Source organism: Saccopteryx bilineata, chromosome 8, assembly GCF_036850765.1.
Source record: "Saccopteryx bilineata isolate mSacBil1 chromosome 8, mSacBil1_pri_phased_curated, whole genome shotgun sequence".
Lineage (NCBI taxonomy): Eukaryota > Metazoa > Chordata > Mammalia > Chiroptera > Emballonuridae > Saccopteryx > Saccopteryx bilineata.
The window spans coordinates 70233781-70261014 of NC_089497.1; the positions used below are offsets into that span (position 1 = coordinate 70233781).

The following is a 27234-nucleotide window of genomic DNA, read 5'->3' on the forward strand; positions in this document are numbered from 1 at the left end:
TGAGGCAGAGACAGATTCCTGCATGTGCCCTACCAGGATCCACCTGGCAGGCCCCTAAGGGGGGATGCCCTACCCATCTGGGGCATTGCTCGGTTGCTCCACAACCAAGCTATTCCTAGTACCTGAGGCCAACTCCCTCAAACCAATTGAGCCATGGCTGCATGGCTGCAGGAGGGGAGGAGAGAGAGAGAGAAAGAGTAATAGAAAGAGAAAGAGAGAAAGAAACAAGAGGGGGAGAGGTAGAGAAGCAGATGGTCTCTTCTCCTATGTGCCCTGACTGGAAATCAAACCCAGGACATCCACACACCAGGCTGACACTCTCCCAATGAGCCAACTGGCCAAGGCCCTCTAACATCCTTAATACGTTTCTTTAAAGGGTAAAACTAGAAAACCCCATGTCTTCCAATGTGTGGAGCCTAGGAAATACTTAAATATTAGCCCCCCCATTCATATTTCACCAGAGCTTTGACATCATTCATGACCAAGGTCAGGTGGTACTTTATTTGCCTATTAGTTATTCTGCCTTCTTCACAGGTACCAGGAGCTACTGGATAATAACCAAAGCCCTTTCTTCTTGTTCACGTGCGCAATGCGATGGCTGGCCGTGCGTCTTGACCTCATCAGCATTGCCCTGATCACCACCACTGGGCTGATGATCGTGCTCATGCACGGGCACATTCCTCCGCCATACGCAGGTCTTGCCATCTCTTACGCCGTCCAGGTGAGTCTCCTGGGATGGGGACACCACCTTCGCTCATTTGCATCCTTCCTATATTGGCCTGGGAGAGGCATGATGGGGCCTCTCCCCTAAGCCACCATTTCACCTTTGACTCCTAGAGCCCCTCACAGACTGCTTTGACAGTAACCGTGTGGACTTGGCTGGGGCCGGAGGATGGGAGAGATGTAGGACCAGTATGTAGGAATAAAGGGTTTCAAGGCTGTTGCATGTGTTTGAGAAACAGGTGCTATTTTCTTCATAAAGGTGTTTTTGAAAATAGTTTGATTGTAGGCCTCTCTTGTCATCTCTAGCCTCTTCATAGACTTCTAAGAAATACTGTACCCTGAGGATGTTTCTTTCATGTATATTTTATTTTCAGGCTCCTGCTTTTACAAATACTGTTACATATGTAGACCTTCTGGCCCCTAGGGATGATTTAAGGTCTTTAGCTCAAAGAACGATTGGGAACTTGAGCTCTGATTAGGTATTGGAGGTGTTAAGGAATTCTTAATGTGTTATGTCATCATGGTATTGTGTTTTTAAAGAGTCTTTGTATTTTAGAGAGATAAGCTGGAATATTTATGGATGAAATGATAGAATGTATGGGATTTGCTTCCAGATAATACAGAAAGGTAGGATAGTATAAATGAAACAATATTATCTGTGAGTTGACAATTTTCTAAGATGGATGATTGTTACGTAGGAATTATTATACTGTCCTCTCTCCTCTTGTATGTTTGACATTTTTCCATAGTGGAAAGATAAAGAAGTAGCCAACGGAAACCTGAGAAGAGATACACATCTTCACAGATTCCCAAAAGTGTCTGTGCACGTGGTGCACTTACCCGATTACTGGATGGGCAGTAACGGAAGTGCGCAGGTGTCCTGCGAGCACTTCCGCAGGGCCCGTTGCTCTGAGTGGCCTTTCCTGGAAGTACTCCCACTAGCTGCTTGCAGGTCGACATGTATCTCCATCTGTTGTGACTGCCACAGCAGGTGCAGGTACACGTATGACACTACAGATATGTGTTCCTGGGCATGTAAAGATGATGGAAAGCCTTTGGGTACAGGAAAGTTCGTGCCAGCAGTACCACGATGCCACCTGCATTCACGGTGAATTACAGATGATTAGGGCGTGATAGGCATTGTCTTAAATGTTTACAGAACAACTTAGTTCCTAAAACCAACTGTTGTATGTGCCCCGTTGGTTTTTATGATTGAGTTGTGGTCCCCTAGATGAAGGAATTTTCTAGTGTTGGTCTAGCATATATTGATAATGAACTCTCTCTTGGATTTTTGCTTTCCATGATCAGTTAACGGGGCTGTTCCAGTTTACTGTCAGACTGGCATCCGAGACAGAAGCTCGCTTCACCTCAGTGGAAAGGATCAACCACTACATCAAGGTCAGACTGCAGCAGGCCTTGTACTGCCATCTGACACTTCATAGAGTCATTTTACCCTTTTTCTGCCTCAGGCAGATACGCAAGGAGGAGGCGTGTCTTCTCCCACAGGAGAGGACCAGCAATCCCTCCAGTGTACCTGGAACAGAAAAGGGAATTAGCATAAGAGTTTCCAAATATATTTGTGAATTGTGTCATTGAGAACTTAACGTTCATCAGCTAATTTCCAAAATGCCGCAAACCTTGTGAGTTCAGTTCAGCTAACGAATGTAACATTTTCTCATACATCGTGTAAAACCATGTATTGATTTAAATCTCAGGCTGGCTCACTTGTTCTTAACCAGACATGGCCTTTAGGACCCCCTATGGTGCTTTAGGCAAAGACAAGCAAGGGCCTCTCTCTGGAGATGATCCTGAGGCAGGGAGCCTGGCTTCAGATGCTTTAAAACCTCCATAGCTAATTCTAAACTGCATTCATAGTTGAAAAAACAGTCAATTTAGTTGCTACTGAGATTACCTAGCTCTTCCCACCTTCCCTTAGTAACCCTGCCATCTTGCCATGGGGCAGCGTCTTGCTCATGTCCTTGTTGGAGCTCTGAAAGCAATTTTCTCTAGAGAGAAGCAGAGTGATGAGTAGTTAATGTTTTCAAATTGAACTTCGTTCTCAGGAGTTACCTATCTTGTGAACTGCCCACAGACTGCATCAGCGTTTATATCATTGTTTACGTGGGAGGAGTACATTCCAAGTTCTAAGTAGTTGACTTATGAGCCTAATTTTGAAAAACTACCCTTTTTCGTGGGAACTTGTATATTATGTAAACTGCGTTTTCTAGCAGAGACATGCTTCCCTGACTTGTTTTGACCATGAACCTCATTAGTCATAGGGTATTTCTCAAACTTAGAAAAGATTATTCTGAGAAAGGATGGCATAGAGCAATCTACTATGTCTGCTAATAGCTGTTCCTTATGTTTATATGTCAGCTTGCTTTGCCCATGTGCTGGTCTGTGGACGAGACATGCACGTGTATATGAGTGGGTAGAGTTTGCATTAATTTCATTGTTGGTCAGAGCCTCAGTGGAGAGGTCGGGAGGGGTAGTCGGCCATGGTACACAGTGACGCAAGCACAAACCAGTCATATTTCTGAGGACTGGCTCCCCTGCCTGTTCCCAACCTGATGCCTGTCCCGGCACAGAGCCCTTCCAGCCTGGAGTTTCACACTTCGTTCTCCACACCCCAGAGCACTGTAGCCTTTGGCCCTTACTTGCCTTTAATGCTTTAAGCCCCATAAAGTTCTTTTATTTTTTATTTTTTTGATAGACACCAAAACTTTTAAAACATTGTGAGATTTGACTGTTGAGAACAAAAATTACAAGCACTTATTATTAAACCCAGAATTTTGAAGCTTTAATGGATATCTAAGATGATCAAATCCAGTCCCCACAGTTTGTGGATGAGGAACTAAAACCTAGAGTGGAGACGTGATACACCCATTCACAGAGCTGTGAGTGCAGAATCGGGATTAGAGTCTGTCTCCTGGGTTCACCAAGATGTACCGAAATGCCAGGATCTGGTTAAGTGTTCAGTAAATGTTACCTTTCTTTGGGTTTAGGCCAGTGGTTTTCAAATGGTGGAATCCTGTTTTGAGTGGAATATTTTCAGAGAATTCCAGTAAAAACTACTGGGTTGAAGAGGAGTAGAAGGCCTCACCCCCCCCCCCCACCTTGGCCTCCAAGACCCTTATGGCAGGCGTCCCCAAACTACAGCCCGAGGGCCACATGCGGCCCCCTGAGGCCATTTATCTGGCCCCACCGCACTTCCGGAAGGGGTACCTCTTTCACTGGTGGTCAGTGAGAGGAGCACTGTATGTGGCAGCCCTCCAACGGTCTGAGGGACAGTGAACTGGCCACCAGTGTAAAAAGTTTGGGGACCCCTGTCCTTGTGGGAGAATCTCTTAAGACGGAAGGCAGTGTGCAAGTCGCTGCCTGCCCCAGCTGCTGCTCATTAGCGAGCCACCGTGGACTTAGCAGCCACTGGACTCTGTCTCTAGCTGAGCACTTACTGCCAAGGAACACTTTCAGCAAGGGGCCAGGGCTGTGGCTGCTTCTGTGTGGCGGCTGTGGTGGTTCTGGTTTCACTTTTCTATGGAAAACCCCAGAATCTGCGGTCAGTCTGAACCATCCACTTCTGTCTCCCTAGACGCTCTCTTTGGAAGCACCTGCCAGAATTAAAAACAAGGCTCCCTCCCCTGACTGGCCCCAGGAAGGAGAGGTAACCTTTGAGAATGCGGAGATGAGATACCAGGAAAATCTGCCTCTGGTCCTGAAGAAAGTGTCCTTCACCATCAAACCTAAGGAGAAGATCGGCATCGTGGGGCGGACGGGATCAGGTACGGACACTCCAAGGCTCCTCTGGAGAACCATTTGAACCTGTCGGAGTTAAGTTTGGGGCCTATGATTGACTGCTTGTTGACTATCACTCTAATCCCTTCAACCAGGTCCCCTGTAGATGAGTGATTCATGTCTCAGGTCTCACTAAACCACTTTTCTAGGAGTATTTTCAACCCAGCTTTTCTAACATTTAGTGCTTTTTCTAATCATGAAAGTGCACATTCTCACTGCAGGACACACGGAATGTGTTGCAAATTACAAAGGGGAAAAGCAGCCATCACTCCACTATGTGGAGACAATTACAGTTGAAATTTTAGTGGGTATCTCCCAGGCATTTTCTGTCAACAAATAAGTTTACAAAAATGAGGTCATTTTACACACACTGTTTTATGGCCTGCTTTTAAAACCTCCAAATATTCTTCATGTCAGTTAATATTCTCTGACATGATTTTTATGCAGCATAAGAAGTTCTATTTTCGCAGTGGATAAAGAGTCGACCTGGAAATGCTGAGGTCGCCGGTTCGAAACCCTGGGCTTGCCTGGTCAAGGCACATATGGGAGTTGATGCTTCCAGCTCCTCCCCCCTTCTCTCTCTCTGTCTCTCTCTCCTCTCTCTCCCTCTCTCTCTCCTCTCTAAAAATGAATAAATAAATAAAAAAAAATAAATAAAAAAAAAAAAAGAAGTTCTATTTTGTGAGTCACCATAATTTATACTTAACAAGCTCCAGTTGTAGGTGTTAGTGCGGCTGTTGGTGTTTCACTGTTCTGAGGAGCACTGCAGTGAACATCCTTCTTTCTATAGGAAATTCGAAGTCTTTCAGGTCTCTGTGACCTATTCCGGGGTCGCCTCATGTTCATCGGAGGCTAATGCAGCTTTGAATAAGGAAACTAGGTGCCTTTGGAGACAGAATTGGTTTCCTTGATTTGACATCAGTTGCAAAGAACTAGAGAATTGGCCTTTGTTTTAGGCATTTACTTCACCCTTATTCTTAGAAGTGTATTATATATTCCCATTAGGTTTCTAGGCTCAAGACTTCACCAATTTCTTTCTTTCCCTTTTTCCTTCCTTAATAACATTTCACAGACTCTTACCTCCTTTTGCCCTGTTTACCCTTGTATAAGAGGTCTCCCTGGGTCAGTTCTCATTGGCTTTCTGGACCTAATGCTTCCTTTTCATCAAAACTCTTCTAGCTTATTTTTTCTTGCCATAAAAAAGAAAAAAAAAAAAAAAAAGCTCACATCTTTTCTGGCCAATTTACTTGAAAGAACCTGCCAGGAAAAAAGGAAAGTCATTTCCTACTCCCTGTTTGAAGGAATTATTTCATGTCAAAACAAGGTGCTGCCTCTAGGTATTTTGCACTGGCAAGACGACGCTCAGCCAAGGAGGGGGCTGTCTCCCAGGCTCTGCTCCGTCCCTTGAGCTGCCGCTACTGCACTGGCTCCAGGGATACCTACTCTCCCGGAAGCTCTGACTGGGGTCCCTTCCCATCCCTTGGTTTTCCTTTCACACGAGTAAAACAGACCAAAATTTTCACCAAGATTTTATTAAACCAGAAGTAGTGACTGAAGAGAAATAAACAAGAAAAATAAAATAACTATGAATAGCCTGACTTATAAGGACTAACCCCTAATCCTAATAAGCTTCTTCCAGGGCTCAGAGAGCCTGGCCCTGCTATGGTTGTGAGGACTTTGTTGCATTTTTTACCAGCACTTTCTACCCCACCGAAGAAGAAGGAAGGGCATAGCCACGAAGTGTGGAATAATAAAAGCTTTATTCAGAGCACTTCCTGGACGATGTTCTCTGGTCCAGGGGCCAGGGGCCAGAGAAGTCGCACGGATGCTCCCGCGTGGGGGTAATTTATAGGGTCGTTGGGGGGGGGGCTCGAGTTTATACGATGTGGTGAAATTTCATTGGCTGACAGACAGTCACTCTTTTTCAAAGGGCTCCTGGGAAGTTTCTTTTGGCGTGCTTGGGTGTGGGCGGTTCCAGCCAAAGTTCCCGGGTCTGGTTCCTCATGTGACCTTCCCCCATTGCCAACCGACCTCACATTCCGACCTTTTATGTTAGATAGGGGCGCCGCTATTCGTCTGGCTCCTTCCTGCTGGTTAGGGGCATTGTACGGAAGGGAAGTCGGAAGGTGGTGGCTCTGAGGGGAGTTGCATATATGGGTGTAGGAATATCTGTTTGACCATGACTTGAGAAACTTCGCGGATACAGTCCTTTTAGTGAGCTGGAGATGGGTAGGGCCCAGTGTTTCCGACTGCCAGCAGTCCTGTATGGGGGCAAGCCACTTCTGTACCATTACCCAGGGCTCGGTGATGGTGATGGGGGTCTTCGAGTCTGGGCTGTGTCAGTCGTCCATGAGGCCTAGGGGTTCAAGTGGTGAGCCCTCCTGGCTGGCTTCGCCTCCCATTTGAGTGGCTTGTCCTCCACGTAGAGTTGCTGAGGATGATTCTGTTGCCAAAAAGGGGCAATTGCTCTGCCAGTGACTGCTTTCAGTGGGCAGGGCTTAGTGGGCAGCCTTGGGCAGGGGCACTGCTAGGCCCATTGACCGTCCTTGCTACATTTCAGCCCGGACTTGGGTCGGGCACCTCCTGTGCCTTGCCGCTGTTGCTCTGCCAGCCTCAGGGCTGCCACAAGAGCCTGGGTTTGGAGAGTTACCTTCTGCTGCATGCAGACCTGGCGAACAGCCTTGGCCTGTTTCTACTAAAAAAAAAACTTTAAATGCCATGTTCACCAGGTCTCAGATGGGGTTTGGGGGTTGAGAATAAGAGGAGGGGGGCTCCTGGGGAGCCTGGCACCCAGATCCAGCTGGAAACGCTGGAGCAAGAGGCAGGACAGGGCCAGAACTTCCTGGGGTTGGGCCGTGGCGTGAGGGCCAATGGCTGGTGGAGGGTCTGACAGAGGAGGAGCTTAAGAACACAGTGGAGAAGGGAGGGGCCCCTGGCCAGCAGGGGAGGAGAAAGAAGAACTGGTATTTGCAGGTGAATGAGAAACAGGATCTGGCGAAGGGAGGGGAGGAGCCTGATAGGACAGAGGGAGCCATGTAGGAGAGGAAGAGAGTTGGGGGTCGGCAAAGGAGGAAAGATCAGAAGTGGAGGGTTTAGGTGAGGTTTCTCTGGCCAAAAAGGGCTTGTGCTGTAGAACAGGCGGCACAGAGATTAGGACAGGAGCACAAATACTAGAAGCCGTGAATGTAAGGGATCTCCAACCATTTCCCAGTTCTTTGGCAATAGTTAAATTGGTGATGATGTTAAAATCAAAAGTCCCTTCAGGAGGCCACCTGGTTCAATTATCCAGTGGGTTCTGTGGCCTGGCCACAGTGGAGAAGAAGAACAGTTTCTTCTTTAGGGAGGGAGAGATTTCAGCTAAGTCACTCCAGTAGTGTTTTTGGATCAGGTGAGATTCCTGTGCCTCCCATGGCCACCCTCAGTTCTCAGAGTGATCAGAGATGAGAATTGGTGTCCCGCAACTCACACTCTGGCCACTGGACAGTTAGGTAGAGTGGATGTGTCCAGGACGTCTCCACGGGCACACACGAACTCGGAATGGATTAGAGATCCCTGATGCAGTTGCGATTACGGACAGGGAGTCTCGGTGGAAAGAAATGAGAGGAGGCTGGAGGCAGGGGACTTACCACACCATGTGCCGAAGTGGGTGGGTGGGAGGTCGGAGATCCTGGTTCTTCCTCAGAAGGGAAAGGAGAGGAGCGGTCCTTGTGGACTTCAAACTCCTCCTGGGTTTCAGCACCAAATGTAAGGTATTTTCCCCACCGAGGAAGAAGGAAGGGCATAGCCCACGAAGTGTGGAATAATAAAAGCTTTATTCAGAGCGCTTCCTGGACGATGTTCTCTGGTCCAGGGGACAGGGGCTCGAGTTTATACAATGTGGTGAAATTTCATTGGCTGACACAGTCGCTCTTTTTCAAAGGGCTCCTGGGAAGTTTCTTTTGGCGTGCATGGGTATGGGCGGTTCCAGCCAGAATTCCTGGTCTGGTTCCTCACGTGACCTTCCCCCATTGCCAACCGACCTCACACTTTCCATCAGAGATTCAGAGAACTGTAGTCTTCTAGACCAGGCGTTCCAAACTTAGGCATCTTTTGTTAAGGTGAAGCAACTTAACTTATTTGTTTATCTGAGCACCATTTCTTAGCTTTAGAATCAGGCGTCCCCAAACTACGGCCTGCGGACTGCATGCGGCCCCCGCCGCACTTCCGGAAGGGGCACCTCTTTCATTGGTGGTCAGTGAGAGGAGCACTGTATGTGGCGGCCCTCCAACGGTCTGAGGGACAGTGAACTGGCCCCCTGTGTAAAAAGTTTGGGACCCCTGGTTAGATCTTAAACCACTGCTTCAGCACTGAGGAGAGTCACCCTGCCCTTCCTTTCATCTAGGTCAGGGGCCACTAACCTGACCTCCCAATCCTGAATAAAGCCAGTCGCGATTAGGAGAAGGCCTTATTAAGAACTGTCCTGCTGCATGGCCTTGGGGTTCCCAACTCGTTTCTGGTAGGTAGATATAAGGAGTCCTGCCTCAGGAAGGTGGGCGTTTCTCCAGGTTCCCATTAGGTCATTTAACAGTGGCCTGCCCAGGGGACAAATATTGACAGTGGGGATGTGGCTACAGACCCTGGCAAGGCAGGATGTTTGTACCCTCAGTGACCACTGAGCAGATGAAGTCATGAGGCTTTCGTGAGAGATCTTTCAGAATGTGGAGACAGGAGAAGAGTAGGCAGCCAAGGAAATGTGGTCTAAAAGCTAAAATCCTGTAGTTTTTCATCTAAACTATGGGTCTGAGTTCCAGGAATGTAGATAGCACTGTCAAAACTTTTTTTGGGGGGAGTGGGAGCGGGACACTAATTAAGAGCTTTTTAAATGTTTATACATTTTGACATAGTAGTTTCCATTCTGATAATCTGACCCAAGGGAATCATTTTAGGAGCAAAGTTTGAGCACTGACATATGCCATAACCTTAATACAGGGAGTGTTAGACAAATTACATGTCCAGCATTAGAGACTGGATAAGTAAGAGTACATCTACATGATGGGCTCTACTGCCGCCACCAAAACCTTATCTTGAAAAGTTAATCATATAATTGAATGCTTGTTACGTAATGTTAAGTAGAAAAAAGTGATTATGATGTTATTGATAGTACGTATAATGTCAACTCTGAGAAAAAGGCTAAAAGGAAATGTGTCAAAATAACAGTAGTGATTATGAGAGACTGAATTACTTACATAACTTAAAATGAGGACCAGTTAAGAAAAGCTGTTCTGTGTCCTGGCCGGACAGCTCTGTTGATTAGAGCGTCGTCCAGAAGCACAGAGGCTGCTGGTTTGAACTCAGGTCAGGGAGCATACAGGAACAGATCGATGTCCCCCCCCTCAAAAATCAATAAAATAAGCATAAAAAAATGTGATAAGCATAAGAAAAGCTGTTCTGCTTATCACTGTGATACCGAACGGATTGTTTATCCCCCAAACCTGCTTTTCTGCCACAGTTCCCTGTCCTGGCAAAGTCACGTGTAGCCATTCATGTAGTGAGTCCAAAGCCTCCTTCCGTTGTGTGTTTGCCCCAGAACTTCTTCCATTCCCCAGCTGTTGCTGTGGCGATTCAAGGCCTGTCTTGTTTCTCTCTCGGCAATGTTAAGGGGACAGAAGAGAGAGAAGACATCTTGTCCTCTGGTTAGCCCCTGGCTCCTTGCCGTAAGACCTGTTCTTGTCATTCTGCCTAAGAAACATTAAACACTGTTTACCTGTTCCTAAGATGAAAAGAAGGCGTTTTCCCATTTTGCTCTCATGAGAATGTAACGGCCTTTCCCATTCCTTCTCAGGCTGAAGCTGTGTGATGTACATGTCTATGCTCTGTAGCTCAGGAAAATTCCTCTTTTGTTTGTTTTGTTTTGTGCTTTTATTTTTCTGTTTCTGGCTATCATACATTATCTGAGTTAATCTGTTGAAATAATGATTGTATAGAAATAGAAAATTAAATGATCTTGCCCTGATAATAAACAGGTTTTGTAAGTTGCTGACGAGCTACATTTTTGCCTGTCTTCTGACTCATCAGGGAAGTCCACGCTGGGGATGGCCCTCTTCCGCCTGGTGGAGTTATCTGGAGGCTGCATCAAGATCGATGGAGTGAGGATCAGTGACATCGGCCTTGCAGACCTCCGGAGCAAACTCTCCATCATTCCTCAGGAGCCAGTGCTGTTCAGTGGCACCGTCAGGTGAGGACCTGAACGTCTGTCTGCATTGTGCCTCATTTCCAGGCCAGGTGGGTGGGCATGGTGGAGCCTCCATCTAGGACTGAGCCCTAGTGACCTCCAGCCTAGAGCTTTTCCCATGTGACTGCATGCTTCCCATGGCAGAGGTATGGGACAGCTCCCTTGGACAGCACTCCTCGTGGATGAGACGAGACTCAGACCCTGCAACGTGGGTGATGTGGACATCAGAGAGATGTGGGCTCAGATCTCCACTCAGTGACTTTGGACAAGCTACTTGACCATTCCTAAACTTGTTTCCTCATAATAATATCCTCATCCATAAAATGGGGACATTATTAACACCTGTTATGAAGATGAGTACATTTGCACAGATTATACAAGCATAGAGCCTAGCAAATGATGAGCATTCAGTAAATGGTGGCAGCCATTCTCAGCCTCATCACCATCATCCTCCATCCTCCATGCTGTTCTCTCTCCTGGGACCCTCAAAGTTGCAATTCTTTTTTTTTTAAGTAAGTTTATTTATTTTTTCTTTACAGGGACAGGGAGAGAGAATCAGAGAGGGATAGATAGGGACAGACAGGAACGAAGAGAGATGAGAAGCATCAATCATCAGTTTTCGTTTCAACATCTTAGTTGTTCATTGATTGCTTTCTCATATGTGCCTTGACTGCGGACCTTCAGCAGACCGAGCAACCCCCTGCTTGAGCCAGCAACCTTGAGTCTAAGCTGGTGAGCATTTTTTATTTTGCTCAAGCCAGATGAGCCTGCGCTCAAGCTGGCAACCTCGGAGTCTCAAGCCTGGGTCCTAGGCATCCCAGTTCAACGCTCTATCCACTGCGCCACCGCTTGGTCAGGCTCAAAGTTGCAATTTAATGATGGTTTTCAGGGATCATTACTACTCATGTTCTTCATTTTCCCACCTTTACTACTCTGGAATGATGCCTCTCTCTCTGAAATTTTCCTACATGCCAGAGATAAAATTCTTAGCCTATTAAAATAGTAACTAAGAAGGAAATATATTGAATCCCATTTTCTTTTCTTATACTATCCTACCTTTAGTTTGAAGCTTTTGCCTCCTAAAAACAATGTTTTTCCATAATTCTTGTTTATTCTTACTCAAGTTGCTTCTCTTTCGAAATATAAAGTTTTAACTCTATAGTTGACCTAGATAGGAATTCTTCTCAAACCACTCTGAAAATAATATTACCATTTCCTCTTTAATTTATAGCAGTTTCAAAAAAAAACCACGTACTAATTATGTTTCAAATAACCACAGACAGTGTTTGCACTTGTCTTAAAAACCAATTTTGCCTGACCAGGTGGTGGCACAGTGGATAGAAAGTTGGCCTGGATGCTAAGGACCCAGGTTTGAAATCCCGGGGTCTCCAGCTTGAGTGTGGCATCATAGACATGACCCCATGGTCACTGGCTTGGGCCCAAAGATCACTGCCTTAAAGTCCGTGGTCACTGGCTTGAGTCCAAGGTCACTGACTTGAGCAAGAGGTCATTTGCTCTGCTGGAGCACCCCCTCCCTCATCAAGGCACATGTGAGAAAGCAATTAGTGAGTAACTAAGGTGTGCAAGGAAGAATTGATGCTTCTCATCTCTCTCCCTTCCTGTCTGTCTGTCCCTCTCTTTTTCTCTCTCTCTTACTCTAAAACCAAACCAAACCAGTTTTGGCCCTGGCTGATTTGTTCAGTGGATGGAGCATCAGCCCAGCATGTGGAAGTCCCAGGTTCAGTCCCGGTCAAGGTACACAGGAGAAGCTACGATTTACTTCTCTTCCCCTTCCTCTCCCCCTTCTCTCTCTTCCCTTCTCATAGCCAGTGGCTCAGTTGGTTCAAGTGTAGGCCCCAGGCACTGAGGATAGCTTAGTTGGTCTGAGCATTGGCCCTGGGCACTGAGGATAGCTCATTAGAGCATCAACCCCAGGCAGGGTTTGCTGGGTGGTCCCTGGTTGGGGCATATGCAGGAGTCTGTCCTCTATCTCCCCTCCTGTCACTTAAAAACAAAAACAAAAAACAGTTCTTCTGCCCCACCCATTTTCTTTGGAAATGGCATTTAAACTCACTCATTCAGGGAGATTTGGTAGATAAACTGAATTCTCACCTACTTTCATGTAGGGTCAGCATTCTTGGTTGTGTTTATTTTGGCTTGTCACTAAAGCACTAATGAATTTGGACAGCATAGACTGGATTTGTTGATGATAAATAAGTCATTCCCTTTGGGTATTGAGATATAAAGGTCAAATAAGCAATGTGAGAAGAGAACTAGAATTTATTAAACATTCAGATCTAAAATTAAGAAATTGATGGCCCTGGCTGATTGGCTTAGCAGTAGAGCGTTGGCTGGCGTGTGGATGTCCCGGGTTCAATTCCTGGACAGGGCACACAGGAGAAGCATCCATCTGCTTCTCCACCCTTCCCTCTCCTTTCTCTCTATCTCTTTCTTCTGTCTTCGCAGCCAAGGCTCCATTGGAGCAAAGTTGGCCTGGGCACTGAGGATGGCTGCATGGCCTCTGTCTCAGGTGCTAGAATGGCTCTAGTTCCAACGGAGCAACTCCCTAGTGGGCATGCGGGGTGGATCCTAGTTGGCATATGCAGGAGTCTATCTCTCTGCCTCCAGGCTTCTCACTTCAGAATAATACAAAAAAAAAAAAATTAAGAAATTGATCCCTGGCTGGGTAGCTCAGTTGGTTAGAGCATTGTCCTGATACACCAAGGTTGCAGGTTCGATCCCCCATCAGAGGACATACAAGAGTCAATCAATGAATGCATAAGTAAGTAGAACAACAAATAGATGTTTCTCTCTCTTTCTATTCTTTTCTCTCTCCTTCCTCTCTTTCTCAAATCAATTAATATATATATATATATTTTTAAAGGGATTTTAAAGAAATTGAGAGGTATTGCCAAGTCTGCTCTTCCTTCCCCTAGCTCTTTCTACTTTTAGATGCCACAGGAACACCTTTGAGAATGAAACTGGCCTTAAAATTTTTGGCTTAGGACAAAACCATATTTTTCTTAATTTTTTAATTATCATTTGGTCAAGAGTTATAATAAGACATGCTCCATTTTAGACTTCCCTTGACTTCCTCAGTGTTCATTGCACAATTTTACAGCACTTCCTGTGCGTCTGTGAGTCGGGCTCCTGGAGGTCGTGGCAATGCACGGCCCACCGACCTGTGCGCTGCTGTCTGCAGGACACCACGAAGCACAGCGTTGGTGGGAGTTGGGCCACTCGTTATCAGCCACAGAGACGTGTTGCCTCTTGATGAGCAAGCTGGGTTGTTGGTGTGCTCATGCCCTGAGTTTTTAGTTACTGAGCTCAGAATGCTTTTTGGGCATCAGCTGTGCAGTCTTAGGAAATCACAAGTTTCATTTCCGCCATCTGTAATTTTGGCCTTTGAAGTCAGCAGTAGACACTGAGGACAAATAAAATCCCAGACATTCTCTCCTCCTTCATTCTCTCAGGTTTCTTATAGATCCCAAAGATGAGTCAGCTTTTGGAGTTCTTTTGTTTTTCTTAGGAAATTACCATACTTTTCGCTCCATAAGACGCACCTAACCATAAGACACACCTAGGGTTTTAAGGAGGAAGATAAAAAAAATTTTTTTCTGAACCAAATGGTGTGTTAAAATATTTAATAAAATACCGCATTTTTCGCTCCATAAGACGCACGGGCATTTTCCCCTCCATTTTTTTGGGGGAAAGTGCGTCTTATGGAGTGAAAAATATGGTAGAAAACCTATATGAGTTTCCCAAAGCAAAGGGAGGACAGATCAGCTGTTTCCTCAGCTTCCTCTTAGAAACTCCAAATTTGGAGACTGTATCAAACACCATTAACCAGCATCCTGGGTGAGTACATCTTCTCCTTGAGATACCAGCATACAGTTAAGACATTTTTTTTTAAATACTCTTAGAAAACAAGGTAAAACCAAATCAAACAGACAAAACTCAGAAAAAGTCACAAGATAGAAGTGTCTGAATTGTTCTACATAAAAATACCATCGGAGTCGTAGACTAGTCCATTTGGGGGCATGCCCTGCCTAGATGAGCCAGAATCTCAAGCCACTTCAATAGCTGCATGCAGCCTTCCCTTATCCAGGTGTCTCTGTTGGAGCTCTAGGGCCTTTCTGTGGCCAGTCCCTTTTCTCTGCCTTTTGCCCTAAAGATTGGCTCACAAGAAGAGGGGTCCCTTCTTATCCTGCCCTAAACACTTGTGCTGACCTCCCTCTTTCGTGGTCCTGAAAAGACTTTCCTTTTCTTTCTCCAGAGGTCCCTGTGTTTCCTGGTCTCAGGAAGTCTGTCTCTTGCCTCTGCCCTAACCAGCCCCTGCTGGAGTGCTTTCCGTCCTGACTGTCTGCAGCCTCGCTTGCTGGTGGTGAATCTGCCCCTCCTTGAGACTCATTGACCACAGCTGTCACTCTAGTCTGTCTCTGAGTCTCAGCCTCCTCTCATCACCTGCATCTCTGCCTGGCATCCCTTCATTAGCAAAAAGCAGTGTTCTCATTTCTTCCTATTCAGATGCTCTCTCCCTTGTTGATCTGCCCATTCATTTCTTTTACTTTTGAGGACTAGCTCTCAGCTCACAATCACAACGGTGACTGAAGCCACAAGTGACTTACTCTGTTTTGGTTCATGCTGGGCCCAAATACCTTCAGACAAACGTCTGTCACTCTAGGTGGGTTGGAGGGTACTCCAGATTTGCAACAGGTTCTTAGAATCTCAAGATCTCTTGTCATCTCGAGTTACTCTGTTGCTTTAGGTGGTTCCCTTTTCCTTTTCTCTCTCTCTGTCTCTCTCTCTCTGTGTCTCTCTCTCTGTCTCTCTCTCTTTTTTTTTTCGGTCAGTCCTAGTCCCTGTGGAACTGGTAAGGATTTGTTTTTAAAACAGACAATTTCATAATTTTAAGTTATCAACAAATAGATCTTCTTCGTTAGTTACGAGGGCTCTTCCTAGATGACATGTCTATATACATAGATCAGTCTTCTCCATCCAGACCTTTCACTGATAGGACTTTATCAGAATTATTTCAGATGCTGGTATTCAAGATCCTGGGATTATTATGTCACTTGGTAAATGCATTGACTATGAGTCAGAAAACCATCAAACATTGGAACCAGCCTGACTGGGCGGTGGCGCAGTGGATGGAGCGTCGGACTGGGATGTGAAGGACCCAGGTTCAAGACCCTGAGCTCGCCAGCTTGAGCGCAGGCTCATCTGGTTTGAGCAAAGCTCACCAGCTTGGACCCAAGGTCGCTGGCTCAAGCAAGGGGTTACTCAGTCTGCTGAAGGCCCGTGGTCAAGGCACATAGGAGAAAGCAATCAATGAACAACTAAGGTGTTGCAACGAAAAAGTGATGATTGATGCTTCTCATCTCTCTCCATTCCTGTCTGTCCCTGTCTATCCCTCTGACTCTCTCTCTGTCTCTGTAAAAAAAAAAAAAAAAAAAAAAAAAAAAAAAAAAATATATATATATATATATATATATATATATATATATATATATATATATATATAAAAATTGTTTTTAGAAAAACAAAAACAAAAACATTGGAACCAAAGAATCTAATGTGTCCACATGGACGTTATCCGTTTAACAGCTGCCAATTACTGAGTTTCCACCATGTTCCAGGCATTGTCTATGTACTGTCTAATGTTTACAGCACCCTACCAAGTCATATCACTCTTTCCCCATTTTATAGAAGAAGACACTGAGGAGTAATCTGTCCAAAGTCACACGGATGGTAGGAGGCAGAGCAGGGATTTGAACCCAATCTGTTCAGCTCTTCTGTGTGTGCACACTCTCCCTCCATGCACTGCTCTTTGTCTCTGTTATTATTGAAAATACTTGGTAGTTATGACCTATTAATACCTCTTACTAGGAGTAAAATAACAATAGGAAGAAGTTATTTTATTTACACAAAAATCACTAGATGGTGTACATGGGATACAATGATGAATAAGGTCCAGACGGGGATCCTGTGGGTCAGGGAGACAAAAGAACAGAGGGGTGAGTGCCAACATGAGGGTGAGCATAGGGACACCTCATCCAGGAGACACTTCCCAGAGGCAGCATCTGAGCTGAGACCTGAAGCACAAGAGGTAAAACAGCAGTAATAGCTCTCACATACACAGCGCTAACCCTGCAGCAGCTACGCCCACAAGTGCTTTATACACGAGGTGGAGTCCTCACAACAGTCTTTTGAGGAGGTGCTCTTATCCCTGTCTTACACGTGAGGAACTGGAACAAGGAGTAGGCAACTTGGCCAAACTCACACAGTTGTACTTGATAGAAGTTGTATAGGAATCTGGCAGTCTGGCTCCAGAGCCCTTGCTTTCACCAGTGTGTCTCAAGTACGAGGCTGGGGAGAGGTGCACGTGTGCTAAGCGCAAGAGGCACAAGAGAACAGGGTCGGGTGGAGTGTCCCAGAGATGGCCCAGAGACACAGGCGAGAAGTGTGTCAGCCTGATCCTCTTCTGCTTGGCTAGAGCCTCTCTGATGACAACCTGCTTGTGTTTGCATGTCTATAATTAGTGATCCCAGATGTGGGGACAGACATGGCACAGAGTTAAGATTTTCCCAAAGAATTTTCCCATATCCCAAGTGTGATGATTCCTATGCAAAGCAAATTATATATAATCCCTTTCAGATTACTAGATTTATATCTCATGTTTAGATTGAGACAAGACACTCCAAATTAGCCTGATCAGGTGGTGGCGCAGTGGATAGAGTGTTGGACTGGGATGCGGAGGACCCAGGTTCAAAACCCCGAGGTCACCAGCTTGAGTGTGGGCTCACCAGCTTGGACCCAAGGTTGCTGGCTCGAGCAAGGGGTTACCCGGTCTGCTGTAGCCCCACGGTCAAGGCACATATGAGAAAGCAATCAATGAACAACTAAGGTGCCACAACGAAGAATTGATGCTTCTCATCTCTCTCCCTTCCTGTCTGTCTATCCCTGTCTGTCCCTCTCTCTGTCTCTGTCACACACACACAAAAAAGACACTCCAAATTAGTGCAACATCCTAATCTCCACCAAATACCTCTTCCACCTCAACCCTACCCTCATCCTCCATAACAAAGGGCTTTTTGTCCTGTCTAACATTTCCAAAAATGCCTCGTCCTATTCTTTTGGTATCCTTGATTTCCAAGCCGGTTTTCTGAACCTGAGGGAAGAGACTCCTTCCTCCTGAACTGCCCTTTGCTCTGCTTCCCTCTGCCTCTCTCTGGGGCTCCTTTCCCGCTGGTGAGCCATCATCGGGCCCCTGCTTCCGCCCGGCTGCTTCAGGAAGGGAGAGGGCATTCTCCTAAGTTTGTACGTATAAAGAGATGTGTATTAACAATGTGTATATATGCATAGAAAAAATCCAGAATATGTGCCAAAATAAAAATGTTTGTTTATAGATGATTAAAATGTATTGCTGGTGTTTTGTGATTTGCATATCTATATTTCTTAACTTTTCTATGTAACTGTGTTATAAGAGTTCAAGTTTTACAGAGAAGAAAGTCTGTTCTCAGGAAGCATCCTGCCAGAGGCAGGCGTCTCAGCTTTCCCCTCTGGCTGGTTAGGCAGTGAGCCATCTGTGATCGGAGGGAGTTTAAGGCCTCCTTTCCCTAGGTGTTTAAACTTTTACCACAGACAGCCTTTGCAGTAGGGTCACTTACAGGTTGGATCACTGAGAAATTCCTCTTATGTTCTCCCTAGATCAAACTTGGATCCCTTCAACCAGTACACTGAAGACCAGATTTGGGATGCCCTGGAAAGGACACACATGAAAGAATGTGTAAGTAAAGGACCGAGGGCGAGCTTGGCTGGGATTTCAAGGGTGGAGACGCAGACATGCTGTAGTCACTCCCCAGCCTGCTCTGGTCGGCCGAGACCAACCCGATCTGTCCCTCCCCCTCCAGAGTGTCTGTGGAGGAGCACTTTAGAGCAGGGCTTCCCAGGCATTTCAGAACGGGCATAAAAGTTGATATTTCCTGGCCCTGGCCGGTTGGCTCAGTGGTAGAGCGTTGGCCTGGCGTGCAGGAGTCCCGGGTTTGATTCCTGGCCAGGGCACACAGGAGAAGCGCCCATCTGCTTCTCCACCCCTCCCCCCCTCCTTCCTCTCTGTCTCTCTCTTCCCCTCCCGCAGCCAAGGCTCCATTGGAGCAAAGATGGCCCTGGCGCTGAGGATGGTTCTGTGGCCTCTGCCTCAGGCACTAGAATGGCTCTGATTGCAACAGAGCGACATCCCAGATGGGCAGAGCATCGCCCCCTGGTGGGCATGCCGGGTGGATCCCAGTTGGGCATATGCGGGAGTCTGTCTGACTGCCTCCCTGTTTCCAACTTCAGAAAAAAAATACAAAAAAAAAAATTGATATTTCCTGACCCCTGCCTCTTTCCCCACCCCCACTCCCCATGATCATATTGCCTTTTGTACTGTCCATTGATTGAAGAGACATAAATGACTGTCCACTCAGAATTCAGTAATACTTTTAAATTAATTTCTATTTTATTGATCATTACAGTATAACATGCTTTTGTAGTATCTATATATGTGAGAAGGATATGTCATTTATTGAGTCTGCAGAAAGCATGCAGTATGCAAATGGGTTTACAGATCTCTTAAGGTAGCTGAGCAGGCCCCCTCCAAAGCCCGCAGTCTGGAGACAGGCCCCCTCCCCTGGAGGAAGGCCTCCCGGGCCCCTGCTTACGGCAGACTCAGGATCCCCTGCCCTAACCCAGACTCAGGATCCCCTGCCCTAACTCAGACTCAGGATCCCCTGCCCTAACCCAGACTCAGGATCCCCTGCCCTAACCCAGACTCAGCATCCCCTGCCCTAACCCAGACTCAGGATCCCCTGCCCTAACCCAGACTCAGGATCCCCTGCCCTCACTCAGACTCAGCATCCCCTGCCCTAACCCAGACTCAGGATCCCCTGCCCTAACTCAGACTCAGGATCCCCTGCCCTAACCCAGACTCAGGATCCCCTGCACTCACTCAGACTCAGGATCCCCTGCCCTAACCCAGACTCAGGATCCCCTGCCCTAACCCAGACTCAGCATCCCCTGCCCTAACCCAGACTCAGGATCCCCTGCCCTAACCCAGACTCAGGATCCCCTGCCCTAACCCAGACTCAGGATCCCCTGCCCTCACTCAGACTCAGGATCCCCTGCCCTCACTCAGACTCAGGATCCCCTGCCCTAACCCAGACTCAGGATCCCCTGCCCTAACCCAGACTCAGGATCCCCTGCCCTCACTCAGACTCAGGATCCCCTGCCCTCACTCAGACTCAGGATCCCCTGCCCTAACCCAGACTCAGGATCCCCTGCCCTAACCCAGACTCAGGATCCCCTGCCCTAACCCAGACTCAGGATCCCCTGCCCTAACTCAGACTCAGGATCCCCTGCCCTAACCCAGACTCAGGATCCCCTGCCCTCACTCAGATTCAGGATCCCCTGCCCTAACCCAGACTCAGGATCCCCTGCCCTAACCCAGACTCAGGATCCCCTGCCCTCACTCAGACTCAGGATCCCCTGCCCTCACTCAGACTCAGGATCCCCTGCCCTCACTCAGACTCAGCATCCCCTGCCCTCACTCAGACTCAGCATCCCCTGCCCTCACTCAGACTCAGGATCCCCTGCCCTCACTCAGACTCAGCATCCCCTGCCCTCACTCAGACTCAGCATCCCCTGCCCTCACTCAGACTCAGCATCCCCTGCCCTCACTCAGACTCAGGATCCCCTGCCCTAACTCAGACTCAGGATCCCCTGCCCTCACTCAGACTCAGGATCCCCTGCCCTCACTCAGACTCAGGATCCCCTGCCCTCACCCAGACTCAGGATCCCCTGCCCTCACCCAGACTCAGGATCCCCTGCCCTAACTCAGACTCAGGATCCCCTGCCCTAACTCAGATTCAGGATCCCCTGCCCTAACCCAGACTCAGGATCCCCTGCCCTAACCCAGACTCAGGATCCCCTGCCCTAACCCAGACTCAGGATCCCCTGCCCTAACTCAGATTCAGGATCCCCTGCCCTAACCCAGACTCAGGATCCCCTGCCCTAACCCAGACTCAGGATCCCCTGCCCTCACTCAGACTCAGCATCCCCTGCCCTCACTCAGACTCAGGATCCCCTGCCCTCACTCAGACTCAGGATCCCCTGCCCTCACTCAGACTCAGCATCCCCTGCCCTCACTCAGACTCAGGATCCCCTGCCCTCACTCAGACTCAGGATCCCCTGCCCTCACTCAGACTCAGCATCCCCTGCCCTCACTCAGACTCAGGATCCCCTGCCCTCACTCAGACTCAGCATCCCCTGCCCTCACTCAGACTCAGGATCCCCTGCCCTAACCCAGACTCAGCATCCCCTGCCCTAACTCAGACTCAGGATCCCCTGCCCTCACTCAGACTCAGGATCCCCTGCCCTCACTCAGACTCAGGATCCCCTGCCCTAACCCAGACTCAGCATCCCCTGCCCTAACTCAACTAGATCAGCTCTGCTTTTTATCTCTTTCAGATTGAGCTTCCTCAAATAATTTCATCTGAAGAATAGGTTTCATAGCTTATGGAAAGAAAAGTTTAACATCCATGGGCCTACAACTTTAGACTTCAAAAAGACAGCAATTTTATTACCCCATCTCCTATTGCATGACCATATTTTCAGGGCCATCTGCCAGGATTTGGGGGCATGAAAATACTGGAATTTCTTGGACATGTTGAGAGAATGAGACTAACAGAATAGTATATTAGAAATAGGGACTGCCCTAGAAAATGTGGGTCCTGTACATGTGATCATCTTTCTTAGTGAGCCAGCTTCTCAGCTAGTAATTTCTTCTGTTTCAGAGTAATGTCCCTTGGCCACTGGAGTTTTGATGGAATTTAGGGTTTGTTTTATTTTTCCAAACTTTATGTTTTTACTCATCTAATGTCTACTTCCTTTCTCCCTAGATTGCTCAGCTACCTTTGAAACTTGAATCTGAAGTGCTGGAGAATGGGGAGAACTTCTCAGTGGGGGAGCGGCAGCTCTTGTGCATAGCGAGAGCCTTGCTCCGGCACTGCAGGGTAGGCCGTCTGGCGGGTGCTGGGGAGGGGCAGTGACAGAGAAGGACAGGGTGGTGGCAGAGCAGCCTCCTTGCGGCACGAGGTCCAAAGCCGTCCTGGCTCTGAGCCCAGATGTGTTTCTGAATTAACCTTGATATAGGTGATTTTTTTGGTTTGTTTGTTTGTAATTTATTTTTATTTTTAACTTCTTTGAGCCTTCAGTTTCCAAGGGTGACTCTTGTTTTTAGCCAGTGATTAGTTTTAGCACTGGAAACCATAGACTTAGAATCTGATATCAAAACTGCAGTAATCTGAAGGTCATCAGACCCAGTCCCCTCATTTTAGAAACTGGAAGAGGGAGGTCCGGAAAGATTACTGTGTGTGTTCAGTCAGAGCAAGTAGGGAGAGTATTTTACGAGTATCTTTTGCTTATGGAAATGAAGCAAACATACAGTTTTTGGTTTTTTGTTTGGTTTTGTTTTTGTGACAGATACAGAGAGGGACAGATAGGGACAGACAGGAAGGGAGAGAATGAGAAGCACCAATTTTTTTTTAATCTATTTTATTTTTTTTAACTTTATTTTATTTTATTTATTCATTTTAGAGAGGAGAGAGAAAGGGAGAGAGAGAGACAGAGAGGGGGAGAGAGAGACAGAGAGAGAAGGTGGGGAGGAGCTGGAAGCATCAACTCCCATATGTGCCTTGACCAGGCAAGCCCAGAGTTTCGAACCGGCGACCTCAGCATTTCTAGATCGATGCTTTATCCACTGCGCCACCACAGGTCAGGCTGAAGCACCAATTTTTTGTTGCAGTACCTTAGTTGTTCATTGATTGCTTTCTCATATATGCCTTGACCGGAGGGCTACAGCAGACCAAGTGACCCCTTGCTCAAGCCAGCGACCTTGGGCTCAAGCTGGTGAGCCTTGCTCAAACCAGATGAGCCTGTGCTCAAGCCGGCAACCTCAGGGTTTCGAACCTGAGTCCTCCACGTCCCAATCTGACGCTCTATCCACTGCTCCACGGCCTGGTCAGGTGCAAACATATATTTTAATGTTACATCAATTCTAAGCAAAACAGTGTTTTTACATATGTGTGTACCTACTTAGGAAAAACAATATATAATATAAAATTTAAATGCTAAAATACATTTTAGTAAAACGTAAATTAACCAGAATGCTTAAGGAATTGGTTGGATCCTCTTTCTCCTCTCTTCCCCGGCAGATTCTGATTCTAGATGAAGCCACAGCTGCCATGGACACGGAGACAGACTTACTGATCCAAGAGACTGTTCGAGAAGCGTTTGCTGACTGCACTATGCTGACAATTGCCCATCGCCTGCATACGGTCCTAGGCTCTGATAGGATTATGGTGCTGGCCCAGGGACAGGTACTGAATCCCTAAGGGACCTGGGCTTGGCATGTGGCCTTGTTTGGGAGGAGTGGGCAGATAGGCATCTGAGTGTGGTTCTGAGTATTCAGGAAAGCAGCCGTAGCAGCTCTCGTCCGGTTGCTGGCGGGGGTGGGGGTGGGAGAGCAGCCCCCTCTCAACAAGGAACTGGATTGGAGGCACTCTTGGGTTCTCGTTTTGCTTTACTTCCTGTCCTCTTGTTACTTGAAAACAGCAGCAATCTGACGTATGTCAGAGAGCATGCTTAGTTAGTGCATTAGTTCACATACACAAGAACCGCCCAGCCCTAGCTGAGAAACTCAGTTGTTTGGGACATTGTCCCAGTACATCAAGGTTGCAAGTTTGGTCCCTTGTTAGGGCACGTACAAGAACCAACCAACGAGCCTGACCGGGCGGTGGCACAGTGGATAGAGCATCGGACTGGGTTATGGAGGACCCAGGTTCGCGATCCCGAGGTCACCAGCTTGAGCACAGGCTCATCTGGTTTGAGCAAGGCTCACCAACTTGAACCCAAGGTTGCTGGCTCGAGCGAGGAGTCAGTTGGTCTGCTGTAGCCTCCTCCCCCCAAGGCACATATGAGAAAGCAATCAACGAACAACTAAGGAGCCGCAACAATGAATTGATGCTTCTCATCTCTCTCCCTTCTTGTCTGTCCCTCTCTCTTTCTCTGTCACAAAATAAATAAATAAATAAAAATTAAAAAACAATAAATACAATCTTTTAAAAAAAAACAGTGAGTGTATAAATAAGTGGAACAACAAATCAATGTTTCTTTCTCTTCCTCTCTCTCCCTGAAATCAGTAAATTAAAAAAAAAAAGAATTGCCCAGTGTCTATAAGACCAGCCACCATGTGTTGTTTGCTTTTTGCAGTTGCGTAGTGGTGCCAGACTTTGTGTCCTGCTGCTCCAAGCTTTCCCACAATCTGGCCCAGCCTTGCTTTCTTGCTTTCCCAATCTTTCCTCACAGGTGCTGTTAGCTATAGGCAATCTTGCATCCCCTAAGCCTTTTTACCTCTGTGTACTCATACACTTCCATCTATCTGAAATGCCCTTTTCTCTTTTTTAAAAGAATTTTTTTTAATTAAAAAAATTTTTAATTTTTATTTAAGTGAGAGGAGGGGAGATAGGCCTACTCCCACATGCACCCCGACCGGGATCCACCCCACAACTTCTATCTGGGGCTGATGCTCTGTCCATCTGGGGCCCATACTTGCAACTAAACTATTTTTAGCATCTGAGTCAGAGGCTCCATGGAGCAATTCTGAGTGCCCAGGGCCAACACACTGGAATCAATCAAGCCATGGCTGTGGGAGGGGAAGAGAGAGAAGGAGGGGGAGGGACGGAAAAAAGGGGGAAGGGTGGAGAAGCAGATGGTTGCTTCTCCCATATGCCCTGACCAGAATCGAACCTGGGACTTCCACACACCAGGTCAATGCTCTATTACTGAGCAAATCGGCCAGGGCCAAATACCCTTTTCTCTTGTTCCCTTTCTTATATCTACCAGTTTACAACCTGCCCATCCCTCATCCAGTGTACCTGTTCCGTCGTGATACAGTCTCTGCTCTAGCACCCAACGTTGTATTTATGCACCAGTCCTAAGGAAGGACACTTGGTCCTCGGGCCATTCTAGAAGGCACGACAGCCTTTCCCAGAAGCACCCCAGGCGACTCCGCTTACATCTCCTTGGCCAAGGTTGTGTCCCATGCCTTTGCCCTGCAGCAAGAGAGGCTAGGAAAGTGTGTGGCACTGTCAGCCACCATCATGGGAGGCACGTTCTGCCAGCGTGTCATTCCCTTTCCTGCTGCAGTGTGATTGCATGACTGCATACAAATCTGTCATGAGAATGGATAATTGACTGAATCTCTCCCTTTTTCACTTCTCTTTTATTCTTCCTCTGCCAAGTAGGTGTCCTGAGCTGTTCCTTTTCATACCTAAGGCTGAAAGAATTAGATGAAAGAGATCTAGAGGTCTTTCTCCCCAACCTTTTCCTTTTACCCTGGTTGGTTTAAATGAAGAGGGACATTTGGGCATGGCAGGGATAGTTTAATTGTCACCTCGGGGCTTTTGTCCCCCACCCCCACCCCTGCCGAGCAGTGGATCCTCCAGATCACCTCAAGTGCTCCCGAGTCACATTCTGATGCATCTCCTTGCTTTGCAGGTGGTGGAGTTCGACACCCCTTCGGTCCTTCTGTCTAATGACAGCTCCCGGTTCTATGCCATGTTTGCTGCTACAGAGAACAAGATCGCTGTCAAGGGCTAACTCCTCCTGCTGCCGCTGCCGGAGTCTCTCTCCTTCGGAGCATTGCCATTCCCTGCCTGGGGCGGGCGCTCTTCCTGTCCTGCCGAGACCTTGCCTTTCCCGATTTTATCTTTCGTGCAGCAGTTCAGGATTGGCTTGTGTGTTTTAGGGAGATTCATATTTTGATTATTGTATTTATTCCATATTCATGTAAACAAAATTTAGTTTTTGTTCTTAATTGCACTCTAAAAGGTTCAGGGAACCGTTATTATAAATGTATCAGAGGCCTATAATGAAGCTTTATACGTGTAGCTGTATCTCTACATGATTCTGTATATAGCCTATATTTACAGTGGAAACGTAAGCAGTTTATTTTATATTAAAATAAGCACTGTGCTAATAACAGTGCAAATTCCTTTCTATCGTTTTTGTACAGTTTGCTGTACTGGAGATCTGGTTTTGCTATTAGACAATAGGAAGGGTAGTATATTGTTCTTTGCTAGCTGGTAATGTTTCACGGTGCCAGGTTTTCTGGGTGTCACAAAAGGAAGATGTGTGGCAATAATGGGGCCTCCCGTGCCCCCTCTGCCTCCTCCCCACACCTTCTCTAGGACAGGGTGGCGTGGAGGGGGACTGCTGGAGGCCGTGCCGAGTGCCGTGAATTCTCAGGGCTCCTGTTTTCTGTCCTGGTGTCACTTCCCCGTTTCTGTCAGGAGAGTCGCGGGCAAAACCGCACACCCCCTCTCACTCACTCCATCAGGAACGAGAATCACAGAAACGTTTCTCGGTGAGAGGGAATTTCTCTCCTGCCTTCCTCTTTTTGCTGTTGTTTTTGAACAAGAATCAAGTCTATTCACGAGTGTCCCACTGCTCAGGTTCCTAATGCTGGCCACTGCACAGAGCTCTCCAGCTCCCAGACCTGTTGGTTCCGAACCCTGGAGCCAACTGCTGCTTTTTCGGTGGTACTTTCTCGTTTGCCTGGCCCTGCGCCTCCACAGTCGTGACAGGGTTCAGGATTTTGTGGGTCTGTTTTCTTTTCTCACTGCACTTGTCGCACAGTCTCTTTTCTCTCCAAAGCCTGCGACTTTAAGCAGCTCTTGCTAATCAGTGTCTCACACTGGTGTAGAAGTTTTTTGTACTGTAAAGAGACCTACCTCAGGTTGCTGATTGCTGTGTGGTTCGGTGTGTTTCTGCAAACCCCCTTTGTGCTGTGGGGCTGGTAGCTCAGGTGGGCGTGGTTGCTGCTGTCATCAATTGAATGGTCAGCGTTGCATGTCGTGGCCAACTAGACATTCTGTCGCCTTAGCATGTTTGCTGAACACCTTGTGGAAGCAAAAATCTGAAAAAGTGAATAAAATTATTTTGGATTTTGTAAAACTTTTGGTGTATAAAATAGTTTTCTGGGAAGGGGAGAAGATGTCTTTGAATGACTTTGGAATACCACCGCCTGGCTCTGGGTATCCAGTGATGGAGTCACATCTGAGAAGGGCCAGTAGCAGACAGCTGCTTGGTTGCCAGGGGCAAGGGACCCAATATACCTGACATCTGTGGTGGGTCCTTGTCCTTGAAGCCTGTGTTCCTGGGCATGATCACCAAATAAAGCTGCTGTGCTGCCAGTAAGAGGCTTGGGCGTGGAAAGGGTGAATGCTTGTAGTGAGGTGGGTGGTTGTGGTGAAAGGTATTTCAAATGAACGGTTTGTTGAGGGATCTCAGCAATTCAAACAACATAATTGCCCTGTTGGCCAATTCATTTAGTTTAACTCATTGAGAATTAAGTACCCATTCGAAAGGGTAACCATTCTAGAGTTTCTCAAAATTGTGTATTGAAT

General features: G+C 47.1%; 1 protein-coding gene across 2 annotated transcripts in view; it reads left to right on the plus strand.

The window, feature by feature from the left end:
• Nucleotides 1-26776, plus strand: part of ABCC5 (ATP binding cassette subfamily C member 5) — a 99545-nt gene extending 72769 nt beyond the window's left edge. For both annotated transcript variants that reach the window (XM_066241784.1, XM_066241785.1), the window contains exons 23-30: nucleotides 535-721; nucleotides 2032-2121; nucleotides 4316-4505; nucleotides 10573-10732; nucleotides 18440-18518; nucleotides 21667-21780; nucleotides 22981-23145; nucleotides 25325-26776. In XM_066241784.1, coding sequence (XP_066097881.1) covers nucleotides 535-721; nucleotides 2032-2121; nucleotides 4316-4505; nucleotides 10573-10732; nucleotides 18440-18518; nucleotides 21667-21780; nucleotides 22981-23145; nucleotides 25325-25426 — 1087 coding nt within the window. In that variant the 3' untranslated portion in view covers nucleotides 25427-26776. The remainder of the gene's footprint in view (nucleotides 1-534; nucleotides 722-2031; nucleotides 2122-4315; nucleotides 4506-10572; nucleotides 10733-18439; nucleotides 18519-21666; nucleotides 21781-22980; nucleotides 23146-25324) is intronic.
• Nucleotides 26777-27234: the final 458 nt, after the last annotated feature.